Raw genomic sequence first — 26,264 nt, forward strand, 5'->3', positions numbered from 1 at the left:
GCGGTATTCTCTTTCCTTTTTTGAATGTCTATTTGTCTCTCTCCCCCTTTCTCCTACATATTGCTCTTCTTCTTCTTCCTTAAATCATACTAAACCAAAAACTCACAAGATTTACTAACCACAACAATGAAAAAAAATTATGATTTGTACCCCCCTCATGACCACCAATTAAGGGGGCATGGCCATGAGCTCGAACTTTGAGCGACTTGAAAAGATATTGCAAACCTAACTACATCGAGCTCAAAGTTCAAGTTGCCATGACTGTTAGCTTAGATCGAGCGGCCATGGTCACGAGCTTGAGTGGCCATGGCATCCACAAATTTGAGCATCAATGGCTCTAATTGCCGTAAGCTTAGAGCTTGAGTTGGCAACTACAGGCATCGCAATGGACTCCCATCTCTCTCTCAATTTGTATTTTTTCTTATATTGTTGGATATCATACCAATTAGGTGCTGCAAAAATTGAGCAAGTCATAGCATGACGGGTGTGTAATTGTGTCTGTGTCAACAGTCTATGTCATTAAAAATCGACCTTCAAAAGGAAAATTATAACTCAAGGAATGCTTGATGTTTTTTAAAAAGTAGAGCAACGTTTTGGTGAAAAGAAGAAAAAAAAAGTAGTAGAATGAATTTGATTTTTAAGTGAAATAATAATGACTGATTGTAATATTAACCATTTATTTGTTTATTTATTTATGACAAATGCTAGCTTCAAGCCTAAGAGGTAGGGATTGAACACTGCACCTCCCTATCCAAATGGGATGGTAGCTAATTAGGCGAAGCTTAAGCTGACCAATGTGAACTCATCTAAAATTCACTTTTGCTGTGGAAATATTCTTTTCATGAAAGCATCATGGATCTCATTACACAAGAGTAAATTATGCAAAGCAACCTCTATATCTTAGACATATTCTGAGTAAATTCATGAGATAAATAGTGATGATGGCGGTGTAAAAGAAAATGCACTGCAAATGGAGCGAAATCTGAACAAGGAAGGGACGTGGCACGTCATCCCTGTCCCAACAATACCAAAACCAGCTCACATATTCACCAAATCAAAACAGAGATAAAAGCCATTATGACTTAGCCATTGTCAGCCTGTCAGGGGGTGGGTAGGTCGAATACCAGTTTCTTTATAGAGCATTGCAGCGCACTTAAAAATCCTAACAAATCCCTCGTGAATTCACGAACCTCCCACGCCATCTCCGGGAATCACAGCCACCCATTATCACCCCTCCTCCCTTACTCTCTCTCTCTCTCTTCTTTTTTCTACTTCTTTTACTCGGCTTTTGATGGAGAACCTGAAGACTATGAGTGCGTTTGGATGGGCATTTAGAAAGCCCATCCAAACCCCAAAACCCTTTCACCCTAAAGAGGGGTGTTTGGCAACCATTCCCAAGGGGCTTTCAAGTGAAAGTTTCCCCTTGGGAATGCTGGAGGCTTCCATTAATGAAAATATTAACTTTCCTATTCTACCCCCAAAACTTTCTTGAAAACCCACCGTTGCCCATTTTAAAAACAAAAAAAACCCTACTAATCTCATCCGCACTCCTCTCTTCCATCGCTCTGACCCGTCGCTGCTCTCTCCTTGCGAAAAAACCCTAATCTCATCTCTTCTCACTCGACTGGCACTCTTCGCTCAACTACTGCGCTTTTCTTTGCTCGTCCTCTGCAGTTCGTCTCTCCTCTGTCCCCCCCGTTCCCGAAGCCCGGTGTTCCCGGTGAGAAAGGAGGGAGGTCTTGGACTGCGGCCGGCAGAGAGCTCCTGGTATCGCAAATCGCCGAAGAAATCCGGCGTTTCTCACGGTCCGTATGGTTTCTCCTTCATTTCTCGTGGTTTTTCGCTCGACTAGGTCTTTGCTTGACTGCGCTTTTCTTTGCTTGTCCTCTGCAGTTCGTCTCTCCTCTGTCCCCCCCGTTCCCGAAGCCCGATGTTCCCGGTGAGAAAGGAGGGAGGCCTTGGACTGCGGCCGGCAAAGAGCTCCTAGTATCGCAAATCGCCGAAGAAATCCAGCGTTTCTCACGGTCCGTATGGTTTCTCCTTCATTTCTCGTGGTTTTTCTCTCCTCCCTTGTCTTAAGTGCATTTTTTTGCCCGGGCTCCGATGGCTGGGGACTAGAGATGCCGTGCTTCAGGTTTGCCTTTTTTTGTCTTTTGCCGTCTGTCGTGACGTTCACGGTCGCTGGAATTGCTGATTTGCTGCTTACCATGTGTTCGTTGAAATGGCCGAACCAAGTTGGTGTATATGGATGGCGAGGATGGGGAGAGGGATGCGGTGGGGGAAGGATTTAAGGCAAATGAACATTCTTTTGCATGAGAGCTCACGAATTTGAGGCTAGGGAATTCTTTAATTACCTAGAGGATCATTATATAGGACTGAAGAGCCTACGTCCCTGATTGGTTGTTCCACTTGGTGCCTCTTACTGAGATATTTTTGCTGATGTGAAAATCCCCAAGGGGTTAAAAGAGTCGGTTGAGGCCGTGCATCTGGAAGCCTGGTCATAGGCAAGTTTCAACTATGGCAATTCCCTCAAGCTAACCTCTTGGGCCTCCTACGTTGGTGATTTATAAGTTTTGGTGGCTTTTGGGGACTGCTATGACCTGGTGGGACTAATTGGGTCATTTAAAAGGTCCAAACTTTCAATGCCATATGCAAGAAATAGTGAGTACAGGGAAAAGGAGAAACCAGAGAAAAAGAAGTTATTTATATCTTGGAACTGTACTACTCAGGATTTTTGTACATTGTTAGGGATTCTCAAGGAAAAAGAACAAAGATAGATTTTTCTATCCATGACTTGGACCAAGCACTGGGCACCAAGTATATATGTTTTCCTGATTGGATATTTAAAACATGTGATGTTCATGAGAATAAAAAAAGTAGTTCTTATTTCGATTCTGTGGTGTGTATTTCTATGTCTTATTAGTTCTAATATCATTTTTTGCCTTGGCAGTCTATGCTTGTTTTCTTCCATTCAATCAAATTTGGTATCACATTCACTTTTGGCAATCTGCTTGCTCTTGGGAGGTTTGTAATTTGACTAAATACTGCCTTTTGTTTTCTTACCTAGATAACTTAATTCTGCTTTTGGTTCTTAGTCATTTGTTGTGCATGCTTTGTGCATTTCTGCAATTTGATCCCTATTGGTTGTGTCAGTATCTTATAATTGTTTGATTTCCTAGAAGTTAATGATGTTGTTTTCACAATTGAGTTTGATGCTCTTCTGATCTTCCTTATCACCTTTATTGCTTTTCTTCTTTTGGATATTTATATTCTTCTTCCCATGGATCCTTATCATCTTTATTACTTTTATGTAGTTATTGCTAGCCCGAATACTTGTAATTTGAACTCAATTGCTTACTTTTCAAAAAAACAGATACACTGCTCAAGAGGTGGAGATAAGCTCATCCAGGATTCTGAACAGCAATCTCTTCTTCTAGAGCCAAAAAGGTTAGTCCCAATTCTATCTTTTTCTTCTGGGGTTTCAAAAAAACATATCTATGCTGTGTATTCATGTTCCTTGATGTTTGGTGTCGGTTTTACTTGCTGTTTGGTGATTGAAAGCTATCTTAAATGGTGAACTAAGTATGAAGTCCACACCACATGTCTCACCTGCATTTGTTTATATTGCATTTATTAGTAGATGGCAAGTTCATCAAAGGAAAAGGCATTTTGGAGCCCTGAAGATGTTGAAACATTTTGTAAGTTATGCGTTGAACAAATTGACAATGGCAATTGTCCTGCAAACAACAAAAGGGATGGATGGACGGTTATAATTAAGAAGTTTGAGGACCTAAGGGGTAAAAAGTATGATAAAGGTCAAATGAAGAGTAAATGGGATAATCTGAATGAAAATTGGAAAAGATGGAGGACATTGGTTCTTAAGGAAACTGGATTAAGATGGGATCCAAAAAGAATACCATTGATGCAAGTGATGAATGGTGGGAGATGAAAATTCAAGTTTTTTCCATTCTTTTATTAAATTTTTTTAAGTTCATCTTTTTACTATAAAACTCATGAAAATGTTTATTACAACAGGAAAATCCTAAGGTTAGACCTTTTAGGATATAAGGCATACATCCAGATCTTCAAGTTTTATTGGATAGAATGTTTGGAGATACTGTTGCCACTGGGAGCATCACATGGAATCCTGCACAAGGCTTACATATTGATGAGGATGTTGTCGCCACACAATTTGACATTGGTGGTTCAGCAGGAGCATGATTTACTGATGATAATATAGAGGACGATGTGGATGGAAAGAGCAGTGACCAACATCGAAGTGATAAAAGAACGTCGCAGAGTTCGGTGAGACAATCTCAAGGAAAGAAACAAAAGAAAAGTACGGCTGATAAGCTAGCATCGCAAATGGAGAGGATTTGTTCAGCTATTGAAAGTAGAAGTTATGCCAAAGAGGTTGATCCTTACAAGGAACTCATGGAGACGTTGAAAGCTATACACGAGATAAAGCAAAATCAAGAGTTATATTTTTTTGCACTAGATTATCTTTCAGAAAGGAAAGATAATAGGCAAATTTTTATGAACTTAGATGATGATCAAGAAAAAGTCACGTGGCTCAAGTATAAGTTCGCATAACGTAGGGCTCACTAGGATATTCGTTATTTATATTTTTCACGTGTAATGTTATTGTAATTTAATATATATATTTGCACTAGTTATTTGTATTAGTTGATGAGACATATTTATGCTACGTTATCAGACTTGTTTTTAATTGGTGTTTTTTTATCGAATGGATTTTGCATACATATATATGATAAGTGTTTTTTTGTTGATGAATGATTTAAATAATTCATTATATATCTTATTTTAATTCTATTTTGTTACTTTGATCAGTTATGGATTACTCTTCTGAAAGGGAAAACCATGAAAAAGAGGAAGAAAAATATTGGCAACTTTGTGTAGCTGCACATACTTGCGGTGTTAGTGTTTATCAGGCAATATATGGTGAAAAAATACCGTGCATGACCTCATCATATACAGGAAATGCATGGTTGAGAGAGTTTATGGATATAGATGCTAATCCAGAAAGATTTTATCAAATGTTTAGAATTGATAGAATTGTGTTTAAGAATTTAATGAATGATTTAGTGACACGATATGGTTTGAAAGGAACTAGAAATATTGATGTTGCAGAAATGTTAGGATTATTTCTTCATATTTTAGGACATAATATAGGTAATAGGTTAGCACAAGAGCGCTTTCAGCATTCTGGAGAAACCATATCCAGGCTATTTAGCTTAGTTTTGGATAAAGTATGTGAAATGGGAGCAAATTTGATCCAACCATCCGATCGATAATTCAAGGAAGTTCCAAAAAAGATCATGAATAATACAAGATTTTTTCCACAATTTAAGGTAAGTTATGATTATACAATAGAAAATATGAATTAAATATAAATCAAATAATATTCTTCTTCTTGTTTTAGGATTGTATTAGAGCTATAGATGGTACTCATATTCCAGCAGTGGTACCTACGAGTGAGCAACTTTGTTTTATTGGTCAAAAAGGAATACCGACGCAAAATGTGATGGCCGTGTGTAATTTTAACATGGAATTTACTTACGTGTGGGCCGGTTGGGAGGGAACAGCTCATGACACTCGTATTTTTTATGAAGCCATCAGGAGACATGATTTACAATTTCCTCATCCTCCAAAAGGTTAGTTAATTAATAGTTTTTATGCATTAATATACGTATGTGTTATATGTTGATTAAATTTACAATTATTTTTTTTGTGTATGTAAATATTATTTGGTCGATGCTGGATATCCAAATCCCACAGGTTATTTTGGGCCATATAAAGAAGTTAGATATCATTTACCTGAGTTTCAACAAGGTCCTCAACCGACAGTTATAAAGAAGTGTTCAATCGTGCTCACTCCTCACTACGATCAGAAATTGAGCGAGCTTTTGGCGTATTGAAGAAGAAGTGGAAAATTTTAAAGGGCATGCCAAGTTATCCATATACAAAGCAAGTGAAAATTGTGATAGCAACGATGGCTTTGCACAATTATATACGAAGAAATGCCCTGAATGATACACATTTTGCTAGAGTAGATTTGGATCCCAATTTATATACAATTGATCCTAATAATGTAAATGGGGAGGGTAATACTTCAAATGATGATGTAACATCTGATATGGCATGTTTACGTGATCAAATAGTTATGCATTTATGAAGTAATTAAGGATATTTGTAATTTTTAAGGATAATGAACTCTTTCCTCAAAGCATATCTTATCATGTTTTTATTGTAATTAAAGTATTTTTATTTTAATTGAGAAAGAGGGCACGTAAATTTTTTCTATTTGATGTCTTTTAGTAAAAAAAAATGAATTTTAATTTTAATAAAATTGTTTACACAACATCTTTAAAATTGTTATCAAATATAAATTAAAAAGGTTACAAACATTATTTTCTTAATTTTAAACAAATAAAAATAAAAATATTTACATTAATCACCAAATGGGCTTTCTAAATGTGTTTTTTACCAAACAGCATTTATCTCAAAGTTGCTTTTCAAAGTAGAATTTACCAAACAGTCTTTGCATTCCTTCCAAAGCCCTTTAGGTTAAACTGCTTTGCATTTTCCCAATGGGCTTTCCAAATGCCGAACCAAACGCACCCTATATGGTGTCCACAGCACGCAATCATATTGGGGAGGTTCGGGTGGGTCAGACCTTTCAATTCTTTAATCCTTTTCTATTTTTCCCGAAATTAAAAAAGATAAAAGGGAAAACAATTTTCCAAGATGGGAAAAAGGGGAAGAAGAGGAGGATCGACACCAGCGCATTTCGGCCCTGATTTGTCACATCGAGTAGTGGTGGGTTTTTGCCCTTAGGGGGCCTAGCTATTCCTCCCCCTATCTACCGAGCCCAGCACCACCCTCCCCTCCCCCTTCCCCTTCCTTGTCCCCTCGGTCATTGTAGTTTTGTCTCCCATCACTACTAAAACGGTTCGTATTCATTTATATTTACTGAACAAATTTTAAATTACTAATGTACTTGCGGTACACATTGTACAAATTAATCTCTCCATTAAACATTGTGGTATTTTTGAATCAGGGATTAGTTCTTGTGCGGGAGTAGTTGCTGTAAATTATAATTTCGGTTGTCTTGATTATCCTAACTTTTCGTGGGCGAATATCGTTATGTGAATATTTAACATTGAAATATAAGTTAAGTTTACCACAAATTGCTCCGTTGGATTGAACGCGCATATCAAAACTACTAGTTTGAAATGAAATTTGCAAGAGAAATTCCAACGCCAATTATATACTAAGATACTCTATACCAAGACAGGATGTGAGCAAAATAAGAGACTTCCCAAATTAAAAACAAGAAAATAAGGAAAAATATATATGGTCCCACCATAAACTAAGGAAAAAAACCCCGACAGGGAAATAATGCCATAGAGTGAGCAGCAAACTGGGTGGAAGGCCCAACTTGCGCATGGACCAAGCTCAACAAGAGGCCTATGTTCAAAGAAGGCATGAGAAGAAAGGAAATTTATGATAATTAGTTTTCACTCACAAAGAGCATGGCCGAAGATGTGTCTATAAGTTTATTGTTTTGAACACCAAGGTTTAGCGTAAACTTTATGGTATGGAGATCGCTGAATTCAGCTGACCTTTGACTATTTATATAACTTCATATGTTGGCGAGACCCCACCACTCGTACAAATGACCCACGTTAATTTAATGAAACATAATATTAAGTATGTTCCACCCAAAGATTTACTCTTTTAATAGAAAAAATAGTCGATCCTATATATAGATTTCAAGGTTGATCCTTCAAGACATAATTCTTCGGCATATTAATCAATTAACGACTTTGACTGAATAAGTGAAAGCTAGTCTTCACTTCTAATTCTTCATGGACATTTGAAGTTATGCTTACGCACATGGGAAGATGGGAAAGATTTCTGTAAAGGTTAATGGCACTTGCTTCATTTTTTTTTTGTTTTTTGTTTTTTGCTTCTTCTTTTCTTTAAGTCGTGTGCTTGACAAATCATATTAGTCATCTTCTCAATTCAAATGATATACAATTGCACCAAGAAATATGGAGAGAAGAAATTAAAAACAAGCCTTCATAAGAGAAATGACATTTTAAGCTGTCTTGGTAATATCTTTATTAACTGAATTTACAATGCTATTTTAGAGAGACAACTATTTTAGAGAGACAACTCCTCAAACAATTTCATTGTCAATGAAATTTGATGGCCTTCCCCTTTGGCTTTTCCATCCACTCGGCTACTCCTCTCTCCAGCATTCTCACACCTTGTGTGAGCCATTTGGGCCTTTGTGTTTCAAATGCAATGTATGCTATTGAAATCCCAATTATGATTCCCGATGCATAGCCTATCCATGTTGTATTCTTTTTTAACCAACTCTCATGCCCTTTGCGGTCAAAAGTTGATGAGGACGATGGCAAAGGAGACTGTGCATCGCCAGGGCATACTTTTGGCAATGGAGTTCCACATAAGCCTGGATTCCCACTAAACGAGTTACTTGAAAATGTGCTCAGTTGCTTGTCTTGTGGAATTCGACCGATAAGTTGGTTCTTCGAGAGGTTTAAGTACCCAAGGGAAGCCAAATCTCCCAGTTTTCCAGAAATCAACCCACTAAGCTTGTTTGAAGAAAGATCAAGCCATCCAAGATTAGCCAAGTTCCCTAGAATCGGTGGGATGGAACCCGTAAGATGGTTATGAGAAAGGTTGAGCCCTACAAGAGAGTGAAGATGTCCAATAACTTCAGGGATGTTCCCTTGGAAAGAGTTGCATGACAAGTCAATAATTGTGAGGAAGGTCAAGATCCTCACTAGCTCAACCTCTAGCCCTTTCATCATCACGGCCACCGAATTTTCGTATGTCGCCAATTGGAAAGATCGTGTCATATACAATGATTCGCCATGCCCATTTTCGCCATTCATCATGCCTTTAAAGTTCATCATCAAGTTAGTTGGCAAAGGACCGCTAAAGCTATTGTTAGAGAGGTCCAAAATGTGTAACTTGGGAAAGAGGTGAGCTCCCCTAGGAATATCCAAAAGACCCTTCAAATTGTTGGACCTTAAAACGAGAATTTTTAGTTCTGGGAGTGTTCCCAACCATCTTGGAAATGTATCCTCTATCTGATTGTGACTGAGATCCAGAACTTCCAGATATCTACATTTGACAAGCGACTGGGGCAATGTACCTTCAAACCGATTTCGACTCAAGTCAAAAGTCATCAAGCCACTTCTCAAAGAAAAAAATGGAGGAATTGTGCCCTCGAGCTGATTCATTCGCAAGTTCAAAATTGACAGATTGGTGCCAAAATTTGTTAAGCACCAAGGCAAGCTACCTGTTAAGCTGTTGTTGGACAAGTCAATGATCTCGAGCCAGGTGGCATTGCATATCAAAGAGGGGATCTTTCCGGTTATGTTATTACTTGCAATAGAATAATAATATGTGACAGGAGATGGAAGTGGAATTGACCCTCTAAACTTGTTGTTGGACAAATCTATAACACCTAATGAGGTGTTTGAGAAAACCTGTATGGGCAACTGTCCAGTGAAATTGTTGTTGGAAATAACTAAAATTTCAAGAGTAGAGAAGGACAGTCTAAAGACAGTGAGGTTGATCCTACCATAAAATTTGTTAGATTGCAAATCAAGTTTAGACAATTGCGATGCTTCCAGCCAATATGGGAATATATCATTGAACTCATTGTGACTGAGATCTAGTGTCGATAAGTTCACACATTTGACTAGGGAGCGTGGTAATGGTCCTTGCAATTGATTATTACTCAAGTCTAGAACATTGAGATTAGTTATATTACTAAAACATGATGGCATATTCCTAGAGAAACTATTATTAGACAATAATAAAGATTGTAGTGAACTAAACTGGCAAAACGAGGAGGGGATCTCACCAGTGAAACCTTTTGATAGTTGTATACCTCGCCCCAAAAGGTTATTAGAAAGATCCAACGTTTCCAATGTATCATGGCTTATTCCCCAAAACCACATCGGGATCTCCCCACTAATCCTATTTGAAGAGAGGTCTAAGCGTGTTAATATTTTCAATGAATTCAAGAAATAAGGAAACTTAGTCAAGTTGCAAGAACACAACAGCAACACTTGAAGCTTCGGGAATGTATACTCGAGTGTATCGTAGGTTATATTTAGTTCTTGAGAAACCAAAAGCATTTGGAGATTTTTAAGCTTTGCAAATAATTCAAACTCTACAACCCCACTAAAGCTATTCCCGTTAATCCACAAAATTTGGAGTTGGTTGAGATTCCACATTGACAAGGGGATGTGTCCTGTGAAATTGCAATACTCAAGATCTAAAATTGTTAAATTCTTCATGTTACCAATTGAATTGGGTACCTCTCCCGAAAAGCTTGTACCCCAGAGAGACAAAGCCTCAAGAGGACTAGTCCAATTGGATTTGGGAAGAATCCCGGACAAGTTTTGGTTGTTACCTATGTAGAGAGTAGTGAGGCTCGGTAATCGAAAAAGGGCATAAGGAAATATCCCCTGTAAGGAACAAGAATCAACACTTAGATATGTCAAAGAAGAAGACAAATTCGCAAAGGACTTTGGTGAAACCATGGACATGTTTACTTCATTAAGTACAAGCTTTCTCAATGTTGTTAGATTTTGAACAAGCATTGTGAAAATTGAATTTTCCAATTTGAGAGAAAAGAACCCGTGTGTGCTGAAAATAAAATTGTTAGAGAGATCAAGCGACACCAACTTGGAGAGGCAAGAGATTTCACTAGGAATTGAACCCGAAAAGGATGAACTAGAGAGATTCAAATGAGTCAATGTTGCAAATGCACTTAGATTAGACGAAATGTGAGAGCCACTAAAGTCATTACCGAAAAGGTTGAGGCTCCGAAGATGGCGAAGAAGAAAGAGGGAGCTATTGGAATGGAGAGTGCCACGAAGCCAACTGTGACTAAGATCAAGACTGATGACGTTACCGGTGGCACCATCACAAGCGACACCATCCCATGAGCAGCAATCCATGCCCTTGTACCATGAATTTGTCTTTGGATAAGACTTGACATGGTTTATCTTTTGATAATAGGAGTCAACGGAAAACCAATGACGAGGGTCTGATGCCTTGCTATCAAGCATGAAAGAATTCTTAAAGTGGAGCAAGGCATCACGTTGGTCAGGAGGGCAAAGGGGCAAAGCAAATCGAAGGGAGGAATGTAAGAAAAAGTGAAAACAAAGGAGGTGGAGGATGTGATGGCACCCCATTCTACAATTTATCATGCCAAGTTGCCAACGGGTTTATTGGTGGTGGAGGAGAGTGCTTCCACTTATATAGCCCTTCTATAGTGTGAAGTGATCATGTGAGCCTTCTCCTAAAAGTTAAAGTTAAAGTCTTCTTAAAATAAAATAATCGAAATAACCGAATCTCCATGGGAAAGAGCTTTGGTGGGAAAGAGCTTTGGTGTTGTTAGTTGAGCGTGGAAAATTATTAGTGCCATAGAAATTTCAATGGAAAACTCTTATTGAAAATTAATCTTTTCCGTTACTTGCCGACGATTAATTTAAAAGAAATTATTGTCAAGTATTTTACTGCTATAATTGACAAGGGAAAGAAAAGACATGGTTTGGTAGAAATCAAAGTCTTTATGAAACGACATCACTGGGGTTCCATATTTGGTGTTTGTTGTTGTCTTGGCCAAGTTAGCTAGGCGTGAAAAAACTTTTAGTGCCATAAAATTTCCAAGAAAAAGCCTTCTTGAAAGGTCCTCTTGCGCAAGATGTCATGCCATATGACTAATTCCATGTCACAGCACTAACAATTCAATTTGACAACCTACGAATTTGAGTTTCTTATATTCTTTGGTCGCAATTTTTGTTGGTATTTATAAATGAGCAAAAGGATGACAAAAGCATATTCTTTATATTTCATTTGCTAGCAGAGAGAATTAGGGTGATTGTAGCGATTTGTCCATTGAAAAACACAGATAAAAATTCGTAACCTAGCTACCAAAAATTAATAACCCTATCTCAAAGATCTTGAGCTTTTCATAGAATTATTAGGAAACTTTCATTATGACAAAATGATAAGTTTCAATCCTATCGAAATCTTTTCACTTCTTCACATGACTGGTTTCTTACATTATGATGCATTTGGTTAAGCTTTTTTAAGGGACTTTCGGCCTTCAAAGTCCCTTAAGGAAATACTGAGGTGTTTAGCAAGCCTTTCGAAGTAACATTTATGGAATACTGAAACTATGGTTGAATAATTTTTTTTCCCAAAGTTATCATCACCAATTATTTAGTTTTCCAATTTTGCCCCTCATTGTTATTGTTCATCTTCTTTGCAAGGACGGCTGGCGAGGTTGCACGACCCATGAGATGACTGCCTGAGGTTGTGTGACCGCCCTTTTTAAAGAGCTTTGGCTTTAAAAAGGGCGGTCACACTTAATATGCTCATTATAATAGGTAGTTGGATTATTGTAAATTGTTTTTAACATGTAATAAAGGTCTCAAAAAATGTTCGGTTACTAAATTCAACATTTACTTTTTGGTTATGTAAAGATAAGATTTGGCACATGTTCCCCATCAGTGATGGAAAAGATGCTTGTCTTTGGATATGACATGGTCATTCTAATCACAAGAGTCTGATGCCATGATGCATGCTATCAAGCACGAAGAAATTTTTTAAAATGGAGCAAGACATTGCGTTGGTTAGGAAGGCAAATGGGCGAAAGAAAGCGAAAGGAGGAATGAAAGAACAAGTGGAAACAAAGGAGGCCATGCCTTTCCATTTGGCAATTTAGTATTTCCACTTATGACAAAGCCCCTTTTGTATCGTGGAGTGATCAACACGGGTCTTCTCCATAAGGTCAAAGTCAAAGTCTTCTTCAAATGGCATTATTGGGACACATAATTTCCATGGTGGTGGTCCATTGCGTGTGGAAAATTTTAGTGCCATGGAGATTTTCCATGGAAAAATCTTCTTGAAGCGTCTCGTGCACGCGACGTCTTGACACGTGTATGACACCTAATGTCACGACACTCACAAATCTGCTTCACAATTGACAAATTTCACCATTTAAAATTTTTTAATTGCATTTTTCGTCTTATTTGTAAATGAGCTAAAAAAATACGATTTGTCGAGAAAGTATTGCCTGATCACAGTGCTCCATTTTACAAGTCGAATCACATTTGCTCGTAAAGAGACTTAGGAAGGTTTCTAATCAATAATTAGTAATTTCTTCTGATGGTGAAGCTAATAAGCTTTTATAGGATTACTAAGAAAAGATCTTTATTATAATGAAATTATAACTTTCAAAACCTGTCGAAATCTTTTCATGTCTTCACATGATTAGTTACTTACATGACCTAACATGCCAATTATACTAGGTGCTCAAATTCCTGTAAATTGTTTAAACGTGTATATAATGAGATCTTAGAGGGGGTTGGGACACCTAATTGAACATTTATGTTTTGATTATGTAAACACAAATTTTGGCATATTTTCCTTATATGTGATGGAAAAGGTGCCGAAACAATGGATTGACTCAAAGAACAATTAAGCGAATGGGGCGTATTTTGTAGATCAATAATTTATGTAAATTGATCTATCTCGTTACCGATGTACATCTTTTATTTGTTTTGCTTCTTCTTTTTTTTAATGATAAAATGGAAGAAGTTAGGATCCAAGAGCTCTCTTTGATAAAAAAATATATAAAAAAAAAAAAAAAAAAAACCTGTAGGGAATTCATTTGGTGTTGATTTTGTCAATCATGACTTAGGGATTTTATGATATTCTCTCGACCTTTGTTGACTTGGAAATAGGCGTGATCCTTACTCATTTTAAAGGTTGGAGACACGACGATTGTGACATCCTAAAATTTTAGTCCTATTTTCAATTAAATAAATCAGGTCTTTTATCGACGCGCCTATAATGCTTTTCTCTGAGCTGATCACTCTTGAGATAACTAGTTTATTTGGAGAAGCCGTTAAGGGATTTTAATGCAATAAACTTGAGAATTCGACCCGGAATCGACTACTCGACCGTGCTCATCTACAGAGATCATTACAACATTGTCAAAATCGACCAGAGATTAAGGATAGGTCGATTCAGCTAAGATATGTGATCAAAGTGTGAGTGATTCCACCTGATTACAAAATTCTTGACGATCAACACTAGATCGATTTTTCTATCATTTTGGGTACCTTGTGTCTATATTTGAAATCTTGAGATTTTCACAACCAACGAGAGTCCCCAATGTGTCGAAGAGGTACATTGTGGCTCGAAGAAAATTGACCACGGGTCAATTGCACCAAAAATTTATAAAAGCTACTTAGTAAGCTAGGTCACGCTAAAATCGCGCCAGATTGAAATTAACCGCGAATTTGAATCCGATTTCAAAAATTGAAAATCCTATCATGTCACGAGTCATTTTAGGAACGTCGACTCATCCACTAAAGATTTTTCTACAAATCGAGATTTTTGGCAAAATTTCAAGATAGGGCTGTTTTTGTTCGGAAAATTCAGAGGACCGTTTTTTATCACGTAATTGGGATGCAAGTTGGTTCTATGGGTGAGGAAAAATTTCAATTTGATCGTGAGCACTTTGGTTGAAATTATGGGAGCCGAATTTAATCAATTCAAGAGAGAATTGAAGAGGATTTGAGAAAATTGCTTCAAAATTCGTAGCCCTATGGTCCCTCAACCTTTGGACCCCTTCAATGACTTCCTAAGGAAGCTTTGTGGGCTGCAAGGTGTGCTGAGGAAGCCAGCGAACCGGTGGGGTCAAGCCAAGGGGACAAAAGGATGATGATAGAGCAAATTGGGTCCCTCCAAGCTTGGCTATCCCTTTCTTTTTATTCCTTCAGCTGCTTTCTCCATTTTCAGACATTTTGGAGCTCCTAAATTACAGAGAAACCGGCCATCTTCCTCGCCTAAGCTATCGCACGCTCGCCGAAGTTCCCTGCCGCTCGTCACTACCGTCCAGCGCCACCCACTAGTTGCGCGTCCCCCACGCATGCCGCCCGTTCGCCCTGCTCGTTTCATGCCCAGTAGCTATTCCCCGTGCCCGTCGAGCCCAATAGGAGCCCAATCGTCACCGCTCTGTCGCCGTTCGCCCACCATTCGCCTCCGCCAAGCTCGTCCACCTCACCCTTGTTGTTTTGGCCTCAACTGTTGCTCGTAACTGCTCCATCCAGCAGCAAACAAAATCGAACTCCCTTAGCCTAGCCATGCACTGTTTGGCCCACTTTGGACCGCTTTCAAACCTCGTAGTGCATCGCCAATTTGGAGTTTGTCGCTCATCTCCGCCTTGCCATCGCCGTGAACTCATCGGATTTCAAAACTAGTTAGTTTACTCACTAAACTCTGCTTAGGAAGTTAATTATGCTTAAGGATTGATTAGTTTATGTTAAGCTTGGATTATGTGGTTAGTTAAAATGGATTAGCAATTTAATTGTTCGTTTATGCATGTTAGGTGATTAGAGTAGTGTAATTAGCAACTAGATAGGTTGTATTATTCATCTAAATTAGTTCGGAAATTTTCCGAGCCCGTTTCGATATTTAATTAGGTTTTTCCGGCCTAAGTTTGCATTTATGGCATCTATTCGTATTTAATTAATTAATTTTGGTGATTATTTATTTATTTATTATTTTCCGGAAATTAGACCTGATAGTCGATGACCTGAATTTTGTGCTTATTGCAATGGTATGATTAATTTATTTAATTGAATGCTAGATTGTGCAAATTGAGTGTTGTTTGTAATTTTGGGTATTTATTCCAAAATTGAGTATTTTCGGTATTTAAATAGAAAATACCGGGTGTCGGTTTTTAATACGAACATGTTTTTAGACACTATATAAATAGTGGGATTTTTGGAAAGAAATATATTGCATTTTTGGCCCAGGCTGATTGTGTACCCACACACGATTATTTTTATTGGGTATATTTTAACATGATGAAATTAGACCAAGTTCATGATTTAATTGAGGAACCGGAGTGCAAAGCTCCAAGTCCTTGGCCGGGATTAATTTATCGTAATTCAGCTTGTGTAAACAGTATACTATATCAATCTATAAGTGCTTGATATGTTAGCTTGTGAGAGTAGTATACTTATTCAGCTTGTAAGAGCAATAATTAGTCAGCTAGTGAGAGCAATAATAAGTCAGCTTGTGTGAGCCTCGATAAAAGTCAGCTTGTGAGAGCAATGGTACATTTCAACTTGTGCGAGCAATGATTTAGTAAATTGATGGACCGATGTGTGTCAGTGGATTACGCTTGTGTGAGCGATCGAATTGATTGAATCGATTGATTAGATCGATTGTTTGGGTTTATGAATTGTACTGATGTGTAAGAAGGAATTGAGGCAAGGTAAGTCTTCTAACCTGTGTGGTTAGGCCCCTAGGTGTATTTCCTTCCTAGTCAGAGTTTAAGGGGTGAACTTGCTGAGACATTGTCTCATCCCGTCATGAGCTTAACATTTTCAGGTCCTTAGATGGCGGTTGTGGAGGATCCCAAGCCCCAAAGTCTGAGGAGGTGGAGACCAAAGAATCGGCGAATGCGTCTAACTAGCTAGTCATAGGAAAATTCCTTTTTTGTTGAGCCGGTCTTTTGTAGACAGACCATTGTTGTACATAAACCTATGTGTTTATAAGAGAAGTGTTTTGGTTGTGATTTGGTTTCCTGCTTCTTTCTATCCCAAGCATTTGTTGCCAGGGGTTTTTATTCGCTTTCGCATGCGTATTAAGACAAATGGGTCGGTGACGCGTCCTGGGACGTCGCATATTTATTGATCACCGAGGGATGGGCATGCGCACGAGGATCGGGGCGTGACAACAATTGCCCATCCTTACTCATTTTAAAGGTTGGAGACACAATGATTGCCCGCGAACTATGTTCGTATAGGTCACGATGGCAAAAGATCCTTTTCATGTCGGACTCTTGCTTACTTCGTTGAACAAATGAGCTCCGGTTAATCAAATTTAGAGTTGAAAACATTTGTTAAGAAAGCTATATAAATTTAATGACCTGATTAGACAATAAAGGTCCAAGGGCTTTGCATGGCCCTTATAGGCAAGGCACACTATTCTATTATTTATTTTTTTAGATGATCAAGGTGCGCTACTTGACAACACATCGAATTGCATTATGTCAATTTCACTCTTTTTACTTTTCAAATTGTGTAAATTTCTAATAGATTTACTTCACACACATCGAAATTGGCTAAAAAGTTGATGGATTTACTAAAAATATAGACGCGAGATCAGTTGAGCAAGCAGAGGCAACAGCTCTGGTCAAAACCCTTGATTTTATTTGCTCAAAGCTAGCCCCGAATAGATCTGAAAAAGAGATGCATATCTACTCTGATTGTAGTACGCTGGTAAATGGGGTTTTAACTTCAGATACTCTGAGTTGGGAGATTCGGCCTTTAGTGGACCGGGTTAAGTGCAAACTAGCAGAGATGTCGGGCCTCTCTTTAGCACATTGTACTCGAAATACGAACAAGGTCGCCGACTGGCTTGCCAAAGCTCATCGATTGGGTTGTCTTCCTAGAAATTGGGTTAGTAACCCCCCGTATGCTCTTTTGGATTTGTTGTGTGCGGATACTACTGCTGTAACTGCTTTAAACGTTACTTAGTAATGCATTTCTGTTTCTCTGTTCAAAAAAAAAAAAAAATTGGCTAAAATGTTGCCATTAGAATGTTTATAATACCATCGATCTCTCTAGATTTTCCCTAAAAACAAAACCCTCCATCTACTTTTGAACCTAAAAAAAGTAGAGGAAAGATATTAATTTTCCAGTAAAAGCACCAACGGTGACTTTCTCCTTTTGTTTTTTTTTTTCCAACGCTAGCCGGACCCATCCTCAAACCTTTGAGGTATGGCCGAGTTCCATACTTGCTCTATCCAAATCGGATGCATAATCAATAAAGCCAAATTTAATCGACTTGATATTAACTTATCTCAAATCCAAATCCATTTCATAAAAATATCATCGATTTCATTGGATGAGTGAAATATGTAAAGTAAGCTATCTTCACATATTCCTAATAAATTGACTAGATCATGGATAATTGCTCAAAAGAAAATGTATTCCATTGGAAAGAAAAAGATAAATAAATCAATTCCAATATGGGAAAGAGTAGGGATCCAGTGCATGTCTGCTGTGATTTGTCGCCTCAAGTGGTTGTTTTGCTTTGAGAGCCATCTGTTCCTCTGTTCGGCCCAGCACCACCCTCGCCTTCCTTATCCTCCCTCCATCATGATCTCTGATCTAAAAAAAAAAATTGGTTCAATTTCGTTTTATTAAGTATTTTTAATCAATAATTTTTAAAATACTGAGAAACTTGAAATGCACATTATGAAAAATTAGTCGCTCTCTTAATATTACAGTATTCTCGCATCTAGTTACTTAACAAAAAGGCTAGTCCCGTTAAAATTCAACGAGGAAAATAAATATGTCAAAAGTCAAAATATTGTTCTAGCTTTAAAAAATATTAACATATTATGTATAAATCTAAGTGTCAATAATAATTTGTATGTTGTGAAAGTTTAGGTATTTCGGATTGAACAAAAGTCAAAGCTTGTTTACAGTGAGATTTAAATAATGTGGGAGTCAATCTTTCGGTTGGTTTTCGTGTGCAAAATTCATTAAGTGAACTTTTGATTTAAAATGTTAAGGTAAGTTGATTGGAATCACTCTATCAGATTGAACGTGCACATCAAATATATGAGCTGAAACGAAATTTGCAAGAGAAATTCCAAAGTTACTTATATACTAAGATACTATATACAAATACACTAAGATATAAGACGTGATTAATATAAGAGACGATCCAAATTAAGAAAAAGGAAAAAAATGATCCCCCATTAAAAAGTAAACATAGAGAAAGGTATGATCTTAAAGCATACAAGCTAGAGGACCCGACATTTGGATGGACCAGGCTCTAGCAAGAGGCCTATTGGAGAATGAAGGCATGAGAAGAAAACTCTTGATAATCGAATTTCACTCATAAAGAAAGAGCATAGTTAAAAGATGGTTCCAAAGTTAATTGTTTTGAGGACCAAGGTTCAGCAGAATCTTACCATGTCAAAATTGATGAATTGTACTCACCTCTGATTACAAATATAACTTCGCACATTCATGCAATCAATTGATTGTATATACGTCGTAAATTAATTTAATGAAACATAAAATTAAGGATGTTTCTACCCAAATTATCATTGTCAGAGACTTAGGCTCTGTTACATAGATCTGTAGGAGAAAGCTTATATAGCTTGCGGTTTTAGTCAAGCTGTAGACATCAAAATAGGTCCATAACCCATTTAATAATCTAAAATTATAAAAATGGGTCACATCAATTTTACTTGTAACGGGTTTACAAAATGAAAAAGCCGAAACAAGTAGGTTGTAAATGGGTTCACAATTCACTTAACCCATTTCCAAAGAAAAGCCTTGCTTATTCTTTCGACTTGTGACCTAGGGGTGAGCATGGTCCGGGTTGGTCCAAGCCACCCCCTAACCCTAGGACCAACTTGTACAGTGTCGGTCCTCAATTTTTAGGACCGAGGACCGACCCTATGGAGCCTGGGACCAAGGACCGGACCGACCCAATGGGTTCGATCCTGTTCGGGGTCAACCCGGGACCGATTGATAATTTTTTTCATCTTGTTTTTTATACTCCCTATAAAAGCAAACCTACAAATTCAAATTACACATCTATCGACAATGCGGCATTGTGCAACTAAACTATAAATACCAATACATATTCACCAAAATGTCATTTCTTTTCCCAGCAAAACTTTGGCATTTTTTACCTAATTTCAGCTCATAAATTACAAGCTCGTGTCTTTATCGAGCTTGTTGTTCCAACATGCAACGATCTAGATTTTAAAAACATGACATCAATATGGTTCGATTGCTACTTCAGTTAAAATCACGATGGATGATGAGCACGATTCGGTTCTCCAATCAAAGCTAAAACCCATCTTCAAAAAAGGAAAGAAAAGCCCGGAAAGAACACATCGGATGTAATCGCCCCCGTCAATTGAGGGTCCAAAAGGGAAGGTCACGGGGACTAATACTCAGCCAAACTGATCACGTACCCAAAGCAAACGTGGAAAAATAAAAATTTAGCACAAATCAAGAGCATTGAAGATCTCAAATGAAGCACAAAGTAGAACTCACTAGCCAAGTTGTGTTTGGAAAGCAAGGGTGAGTCGAGCATTAGGGTTTCTAGTTAGGGCTTCTTCTTTTTTCCTTCTGATTTACTCAGCAATAAGCGAGGCGACCGGTGTGAGTGGCGAGCGGCAAGCGTCAAGCGTCGAGTGGGGCGAGCATCAACTGGCGAGCAGCAAGCATTGAGCAAAGCCAGTAGCAAGCGGCGAGCATTGAGCGAGGCTAGCGGCGAGTGGTGAGTGGCGAGCATTGAGCGAGGCCAGCGACGACAACAAAGGGCGAGTGGTGAGCGGCGAGTGGCCAGCGGTGCGAGTGGCACGCATGGTCGAGAGGTGAGCGGCGTGGGCAACCAAAGGCAAGCGGGATGTTGCTACTTTTGATTTTGGCAAATTGAAGAACAAGGAAGACAGAATGGAAGAGAACGTACTTTGGGGAAGGAAGCCGTGAGGAGATTTACAGTGTAAACTTCACGCCGTTTTGGATGTCGCGAGTCCGTGACTGTGAGGACTCCTTGGTCCTCACAGTGAAGATTGAAGAACATACTCTGGACTGTGGAGGACACCGTGAAGACCTTTACGGCGTAAACTTCACGCCTTTTGAAATTGGATGCCGTCTGTCCGTGACTGTGAGCCTGATGAGTCAACAGCTTTAATATCATTTTACTTAGGTTTGAATATATAAAAGAATTATAAATAATATAATATAATATAATATACAAGATTGGTCCAAGGTTGGACCGAGGACCAATCCGCACAGTGTTGGTCCTGGAATTTCAGGACCAAAGACCAACCCAATCCCCTTGGGAACCGGACCAGGACCGGCAGGGTTGGGCCGGTCCAGGGTCGACCCTAGACCACTGCTCACCCCCTATTGTGACCATCGTCTTCTTCTTCACTGAAACCGAAAAGAGCAAGTGAGCCACATTGAGAGATATGAAGGAGAAGAAGCCATGCGAGCTCTGCAACAGCCTCGCCACCATGCACCGCAAGTCGGACTAAGCGAACCTGTGCTGGGACTGCAATTCTGAGTCCACGGTGTGAACATCCTTGTCACCAAGCCCTCGAGGAATCTCCTCTGCCATTCGTGCCAGAGGCCCACGCTGTGGAATGCATCGAGGCCGAGGCTCGCGCCGACAGTACACGTCCACTTTGGACCTGCGAAGAGTAGGAGGCCCATCTCCCGATCGTAATTCCTTGCTTCGTTATCGTCACCATCCTCTTCTTCTTCTTCATTTTCGTCTTCACATTCGCCTTCCTGTGTTGATGAGGTGCTCCAAGAGGAACCGCAACCGTTGAATTTGATTGTGGTCCGAGAACCGAGTCGAACTTGCTGGGATTCAGGTTTAGAGAGGGTTGAATTGATAGTGTTCGGTATTATGAGCTCCTTCGTTGGTCGTAGCTCCGCCAAGGGGATGATTGTTTTGGTCGTCTGTCACTTCGGCGGCAGCGGCGATGCTGTGGTAGTTGCGTGTGCGATTTCATTTGCTATGGCTAAGGCACAGGGAAAGTGGATGGTTTGATGCTCGTGGTCTAGTTGCCGTCTTTGATCAATTATTCAAAACGTGTGGATCTATAATGGGGGTACTACTGCTCGTAAACAAAATTGTCAGTCCACCCTTTTTGCTACAAAATCATGCCTTAGAAGTGCCATCAATTGATCCAGGGCGAGCTCAGAGCTTGAGTGGGCATGGCCTCAAATTTCATGGCTCGAAAAGATATTGCAGCCATGACATTAAGCTGAAAGTCAAGTGGCCATGGCTGCCGCAAGCTCCCATGGAGCGGATACAGTCATGAGCTTGAGTAGCCATGGCATCAAAAAGCTTGAGCTTAAATGTCTCCGGTGGCCATAAACTTAGTGCTTAGCCTCTATGGCTGTCCTAATGGACCCATCTCTCTCTCTCTCTCTCTCTCTCTCTCTCTCTCTCTCTCTCTCTCTCTCTATCCGTTTTTTATTTTATTTATTTTATGTTGCTTGACGTGGCTCCAATTTAGCGTGTTCGGGTAAATTGAGCGAGTTACAGCACAACATGCGTATAACTGTGTTTGTGTCGCTAATCGAACCAACTTATGTTAGCAAAAATTGACCATTGAAAGAAAAATTATAACCTAAAGAATGCTTTTAGAGGAACGCTTTTTAAAGAAAATGTTGGAATGATGATTATATTTTTCCAATAAACATAGAAAAACCAATCACGACAACCTTTTTTAGCCATTGCTAGCTTTTGCTCGTGGACCCCATTCTTCAAGTTGAAGAGATAGGGATCAAACCTCGTACCTCCCCATCCAAAATATGGGATGGTAGGTCATTAGGCAAGGCTTAAGTTGACCAAGATGAACTAATTTTACATTTGAGAGAAAAATTTCACAACAGCATCATTGGTCTCATTATCCAAAGTAAAATGCGTAAAATAAGCTATAATATATCATGACATATTCCAAGTAAATTTACAAGACAAATAATGATGGTATTCAAAAAAAAAAAAAAAAATACATTGCAATGGAGCAAAATCTAGATGATAGAGGGACATGACGTGCCATCCTCATCCCCGTCCCAACATTCCCAAACCATCCTTACTAATTCACCAAATCCGAAAGTCCGATAAAAGCTGTTACGAGTTAGCCATGGTGAGGGGGTGGGTTGGTCGAATACCCAGTTTCTTTCTTGAGCATCGTAGCACACTTAAAAACCCTAACAAGTCCCTCACGAATTCACCAACGTCCCACGTCATCTCCAGGAATCTCGGCCACGCAATACCACCCCACCCTCCCCTCCATTCGCCTCTCTCTCTCTCTCTCTATCTCTCCCCTTCTTTTTCTCGGCTTTTGATGGAAAACCGCGGGATGAGAAGGTGCATACATAGCACGCAATAATGTTGGGAAGGTTCGGGTCGGGCAAATCTAATAATTCTTTAATCATTTTCTATTCTGTTTTTCCAGAAATTAAAAAGATGAAAAGAAGTGATTTCCAATATGGGAAAAATGAAGAGGATCCATCAATGCAATTCGGCCCTGATTTGTCGCATCGAGTGGTGGCGTGCTTTTCACCTTTAGGGGGCAGCTGTTTCTCCCCGTCTATCGGGCCCAGCACCACCACCCTCCCCTTCTTCGCCTTATCCCTTCCCCTCCATCATTGTACGTGTCTCCCATCACCACAAAAAACAGTTCGTATCCATTTATATCTGTTTGAGCAAATTTAATAAACAAAATTTTAAATTACTATTACACTTGCCCTACACATCATAAAAATTAATCTCTCCGTTAAACGTCAAAGTATTTTCAAATTCGGATTGCATCAAAAGTTCTTGTGTGGGAATAATTGCTGTAAATTACAATTTCGGTTGTCTTGATTATCCTAAGTTTTCGTGGGCAAAAATCATGATGTGAACATTCGGCCTTGAAATATAAGCCAAGCTGATCACAACTCACTCTATTGGATTGAACACACACATCAAAACTACCCGCCTGAAATAAAATTTGCAAGAGAGATTCCAACACTGCTTATGTTCAAAGATACTATATATTAAGATAAAAGATGTGAGCAAAATAAGAGACTTCCCAAATTTAAAAAAAGGAAAAAATTTGGTCGCACCATAAAATAAAGAAAAAAACCCTGAGACTGAAGTAATGCCGCAGAGGGAACTGGGTGGAAGGCCCAACTTGCGAATGGACTGGGCACAGCAAGAGTCCTATGTTCAAAGAAGGCATGAGAAGAAATAAAATTCATGTTAACTAGTTTTCACTCATAAAGAGCATGGCTGAAGATGTTTCTAAAAGTTTATTGTTTTGAAGACCACTGTTTAGAAAAAAAAAAACCCACATTATGGAGGTCGATGAATTCTGCTAACCTTCGACTATTTAGATAACTTCGTATGTTGACAAGACCCACCACTTGTACAACTATCTCAAGTTGATTTAATAAAACATAACATTAAGTACGTTCCACCCAAAGATTTACTCTTTGAATAGAAAAAATAGTTGATCCTATACATAGATTTTAGGGTGTTGATCCTTCAAGACATAATTCTTCGGCATATTAAGTAATTAATTAACTCTAACTGGAGGAGTGAAACGCAGTCTTCACTTCTAATTCTTCATGGACATTATGCACATGGGAGGATGGAAAATATATCTTTAAATATTAATGGCACTTGGTTCATTTTCTTCTTTTGTATTTTCTTCTTCTTTATCTAAAGCCAAGTGCTTGGCGGATCATATTATTCATCTTCTCGTTCTACCGATATAAAATTGCACCAAGAGATATGGAGACAGGACATTACAAACGAGCCTTCATAAGGGAAATGACATTTCAAGTTGTCTCGATGGCATCTCTATTAACTAAATTTACATTGCTAGTTCACAAAGACAGATTCCTCAAACAATTTCATTGTCCATGAAATTTGATGGCCTTTCACTTTGACTTCTTTATCCACTTGACAACTCTACTCTCCAACATCCTCACACCTTGCACAAGCCATTTCAGCCATCCCATTTCAAATGCTGTGTATGCTATTTGTGACATCCTGAAATTCGAGCCCTTTGAGGGATGAATGAATGTGAATTTCGTCAATGCATTGTTGGTTGATCTCACTCGGAATTGATCACTCCCGAGATACTGACCTTGAGGGGAAGGCTAATGAGGACAGAACTCATGCGACTAAAGAACTTGACTTGGGAAAACGACTTGACCGTCAGACTTGCATGAAGACGATCCTGTAGATAGGTAGGACGATTTCAAGGGCGACTAGAAGTCGATTCGCAGACAGAACATAATGGACCGACGGGTGATTCTGTTTACTATTATCGAGCCCACGAACAATCCTATGTCGATCCTCGGTAATTGTGTACTTTGAAATAAGAATCTATCCTCCAAAATTTAATGTAGTCAAGGATGTCCATGTGTCAAAATGTCTTGAACGTGATTTGGCACGAGTCGGTTACGCATGAATCCTCAAAACCGCATGTCAGTCTGAATTGTACCAAAATGGCATTCTGGCAAAATTGACATGGCATGAGAACCCAAGATTGGACATCGAATGTTCGGGAATGTCCGGGATGGACTTTGAATGATGCTACTTCGACAGTTATCAGTGCCAGTCAAGCCGAGTATTGGGAAAAATGACTTATGGATTGAGGAATTAAGCCTGTGAGGACGTGGGCTAAGCAAGGCCAGTGTGGGCCTCAAGCCCAAGGTGGGACAGCCACCATGGTAAGCTCAAGGCAAGCAAGTGAGCTCATTGGGCCCAACCAACCATTTTATCTTCCAAGCCCATTATCTAGCCTTGAGCCATTTTGAGCCCAATCAATTCCCAAGCCCGTTCCTATTCATTTCCTAGCCCGTTTCTTAGGCCCGCCCTTCATTTTCAGCCCAAGGGTAGATTGGGAATTGTGCAAGGTGGAAATGACCATTTTGCCCCTAGATATTATGTAGACAAGGGCAAAAGAAGAGAGAGAAGATGATGTCACTTGCATGGGGAGTTGAAGCATGCATTGAAGAGCCTTAATGAGGCTTGGCATACCGCCCTCACTTCTCTCTCTCTCCTCTCTTAGCCCCTAAAATTCGCAACCCTCTTTCTCCCCTGTTTTCCTTCCCTTTCTTCTTCTTCTCCTACTAACCTTCCTTCAAAAATCTGAGTTGATTGTTGCCTTCCTGTGAGAATCACCACCCATGCCACCCACCACCATGCTCAGGACATCTAGTCCGTACGGACCAAGTTGGCCACTCGCCGATCGGAGCTGTCGGCTAACCCGTTGGTCGGCCAAAAGCCACCGTTGCCCAACCCACCTGGTCCTTGCACTGCTCCACCTGTTTCGCCTTTGCAGCCATTTTCCTCCTGTTCCGACCCAGCCTCCACCTAGCCTAGCCGCTAGCAGGTCCCCCTTGACCCCCAGGTGCCGCCAGTTGCCAGCCAGCTACTCGCCAAAGCTCCGGCCAGGCCGTTCAGCTCATTTCCCACCTCTGCAGTCCAATTTTCCAAAGTTGCAGTGAGAGGTAGAGTTTGTGACTGTTTTTTCAGCGTTGAGACCTCCTTGGATCATCGTGGTTGAGGTCCCCGTGCGTAGCCTCCGTCGTCGCCGCCGCGTC

The 26,264-nt window shown here is 39.4% G+C and overlaps 1 protein-coding gene across 1 annotated transcript; it reads right to left on the reverse strand.

Annotated features, from left to right (window-relative positions):
* Positions 1 to 8,222: 8,222 nt before the first annotated feature.
* On the reverse strand, positions 8,223 to 26,006 carry LOC120292942 (receptor like protein 26-like). The gene is made up of 6 exons (XM_039311513.1): positions 25,965 to 26,006; positions 21,188 to 21,437; positions 21,061 to 21,077; positions 20,611 to 20,814; positions 10,389 to 10,538; positions 8,223 to 9,560 (listed from the first exon to the last, which is right to left on the reverse strand). Exons 1-6 carry the CDS (start codon positions 26,004 to 26,006, stop codon positions 8,223 to 8,225), a joined length of 2,001 nt encoding a protein of 666 aa, XP_039167447.1.
* Positions 26,007 to 26,264: the final 258 nt, after the last annotated feature.

This window comes from Eucalyptus grandis, chromosome 4, assembly GCF_016545825.1.
Source record: "Eucalyptus grandis isolate ANBG69807.140 chromosome 4, ASM1654582v1, whole genome shotgun sequence".
Taxonomy (NCBI): domain Eukaryota; kingdom Viridiplantae; phylum Streptophyta; class Magnoliopsida; order Myrtales; family Myrtaceae; genus Eucalyptus; species Eucalyptus grandis.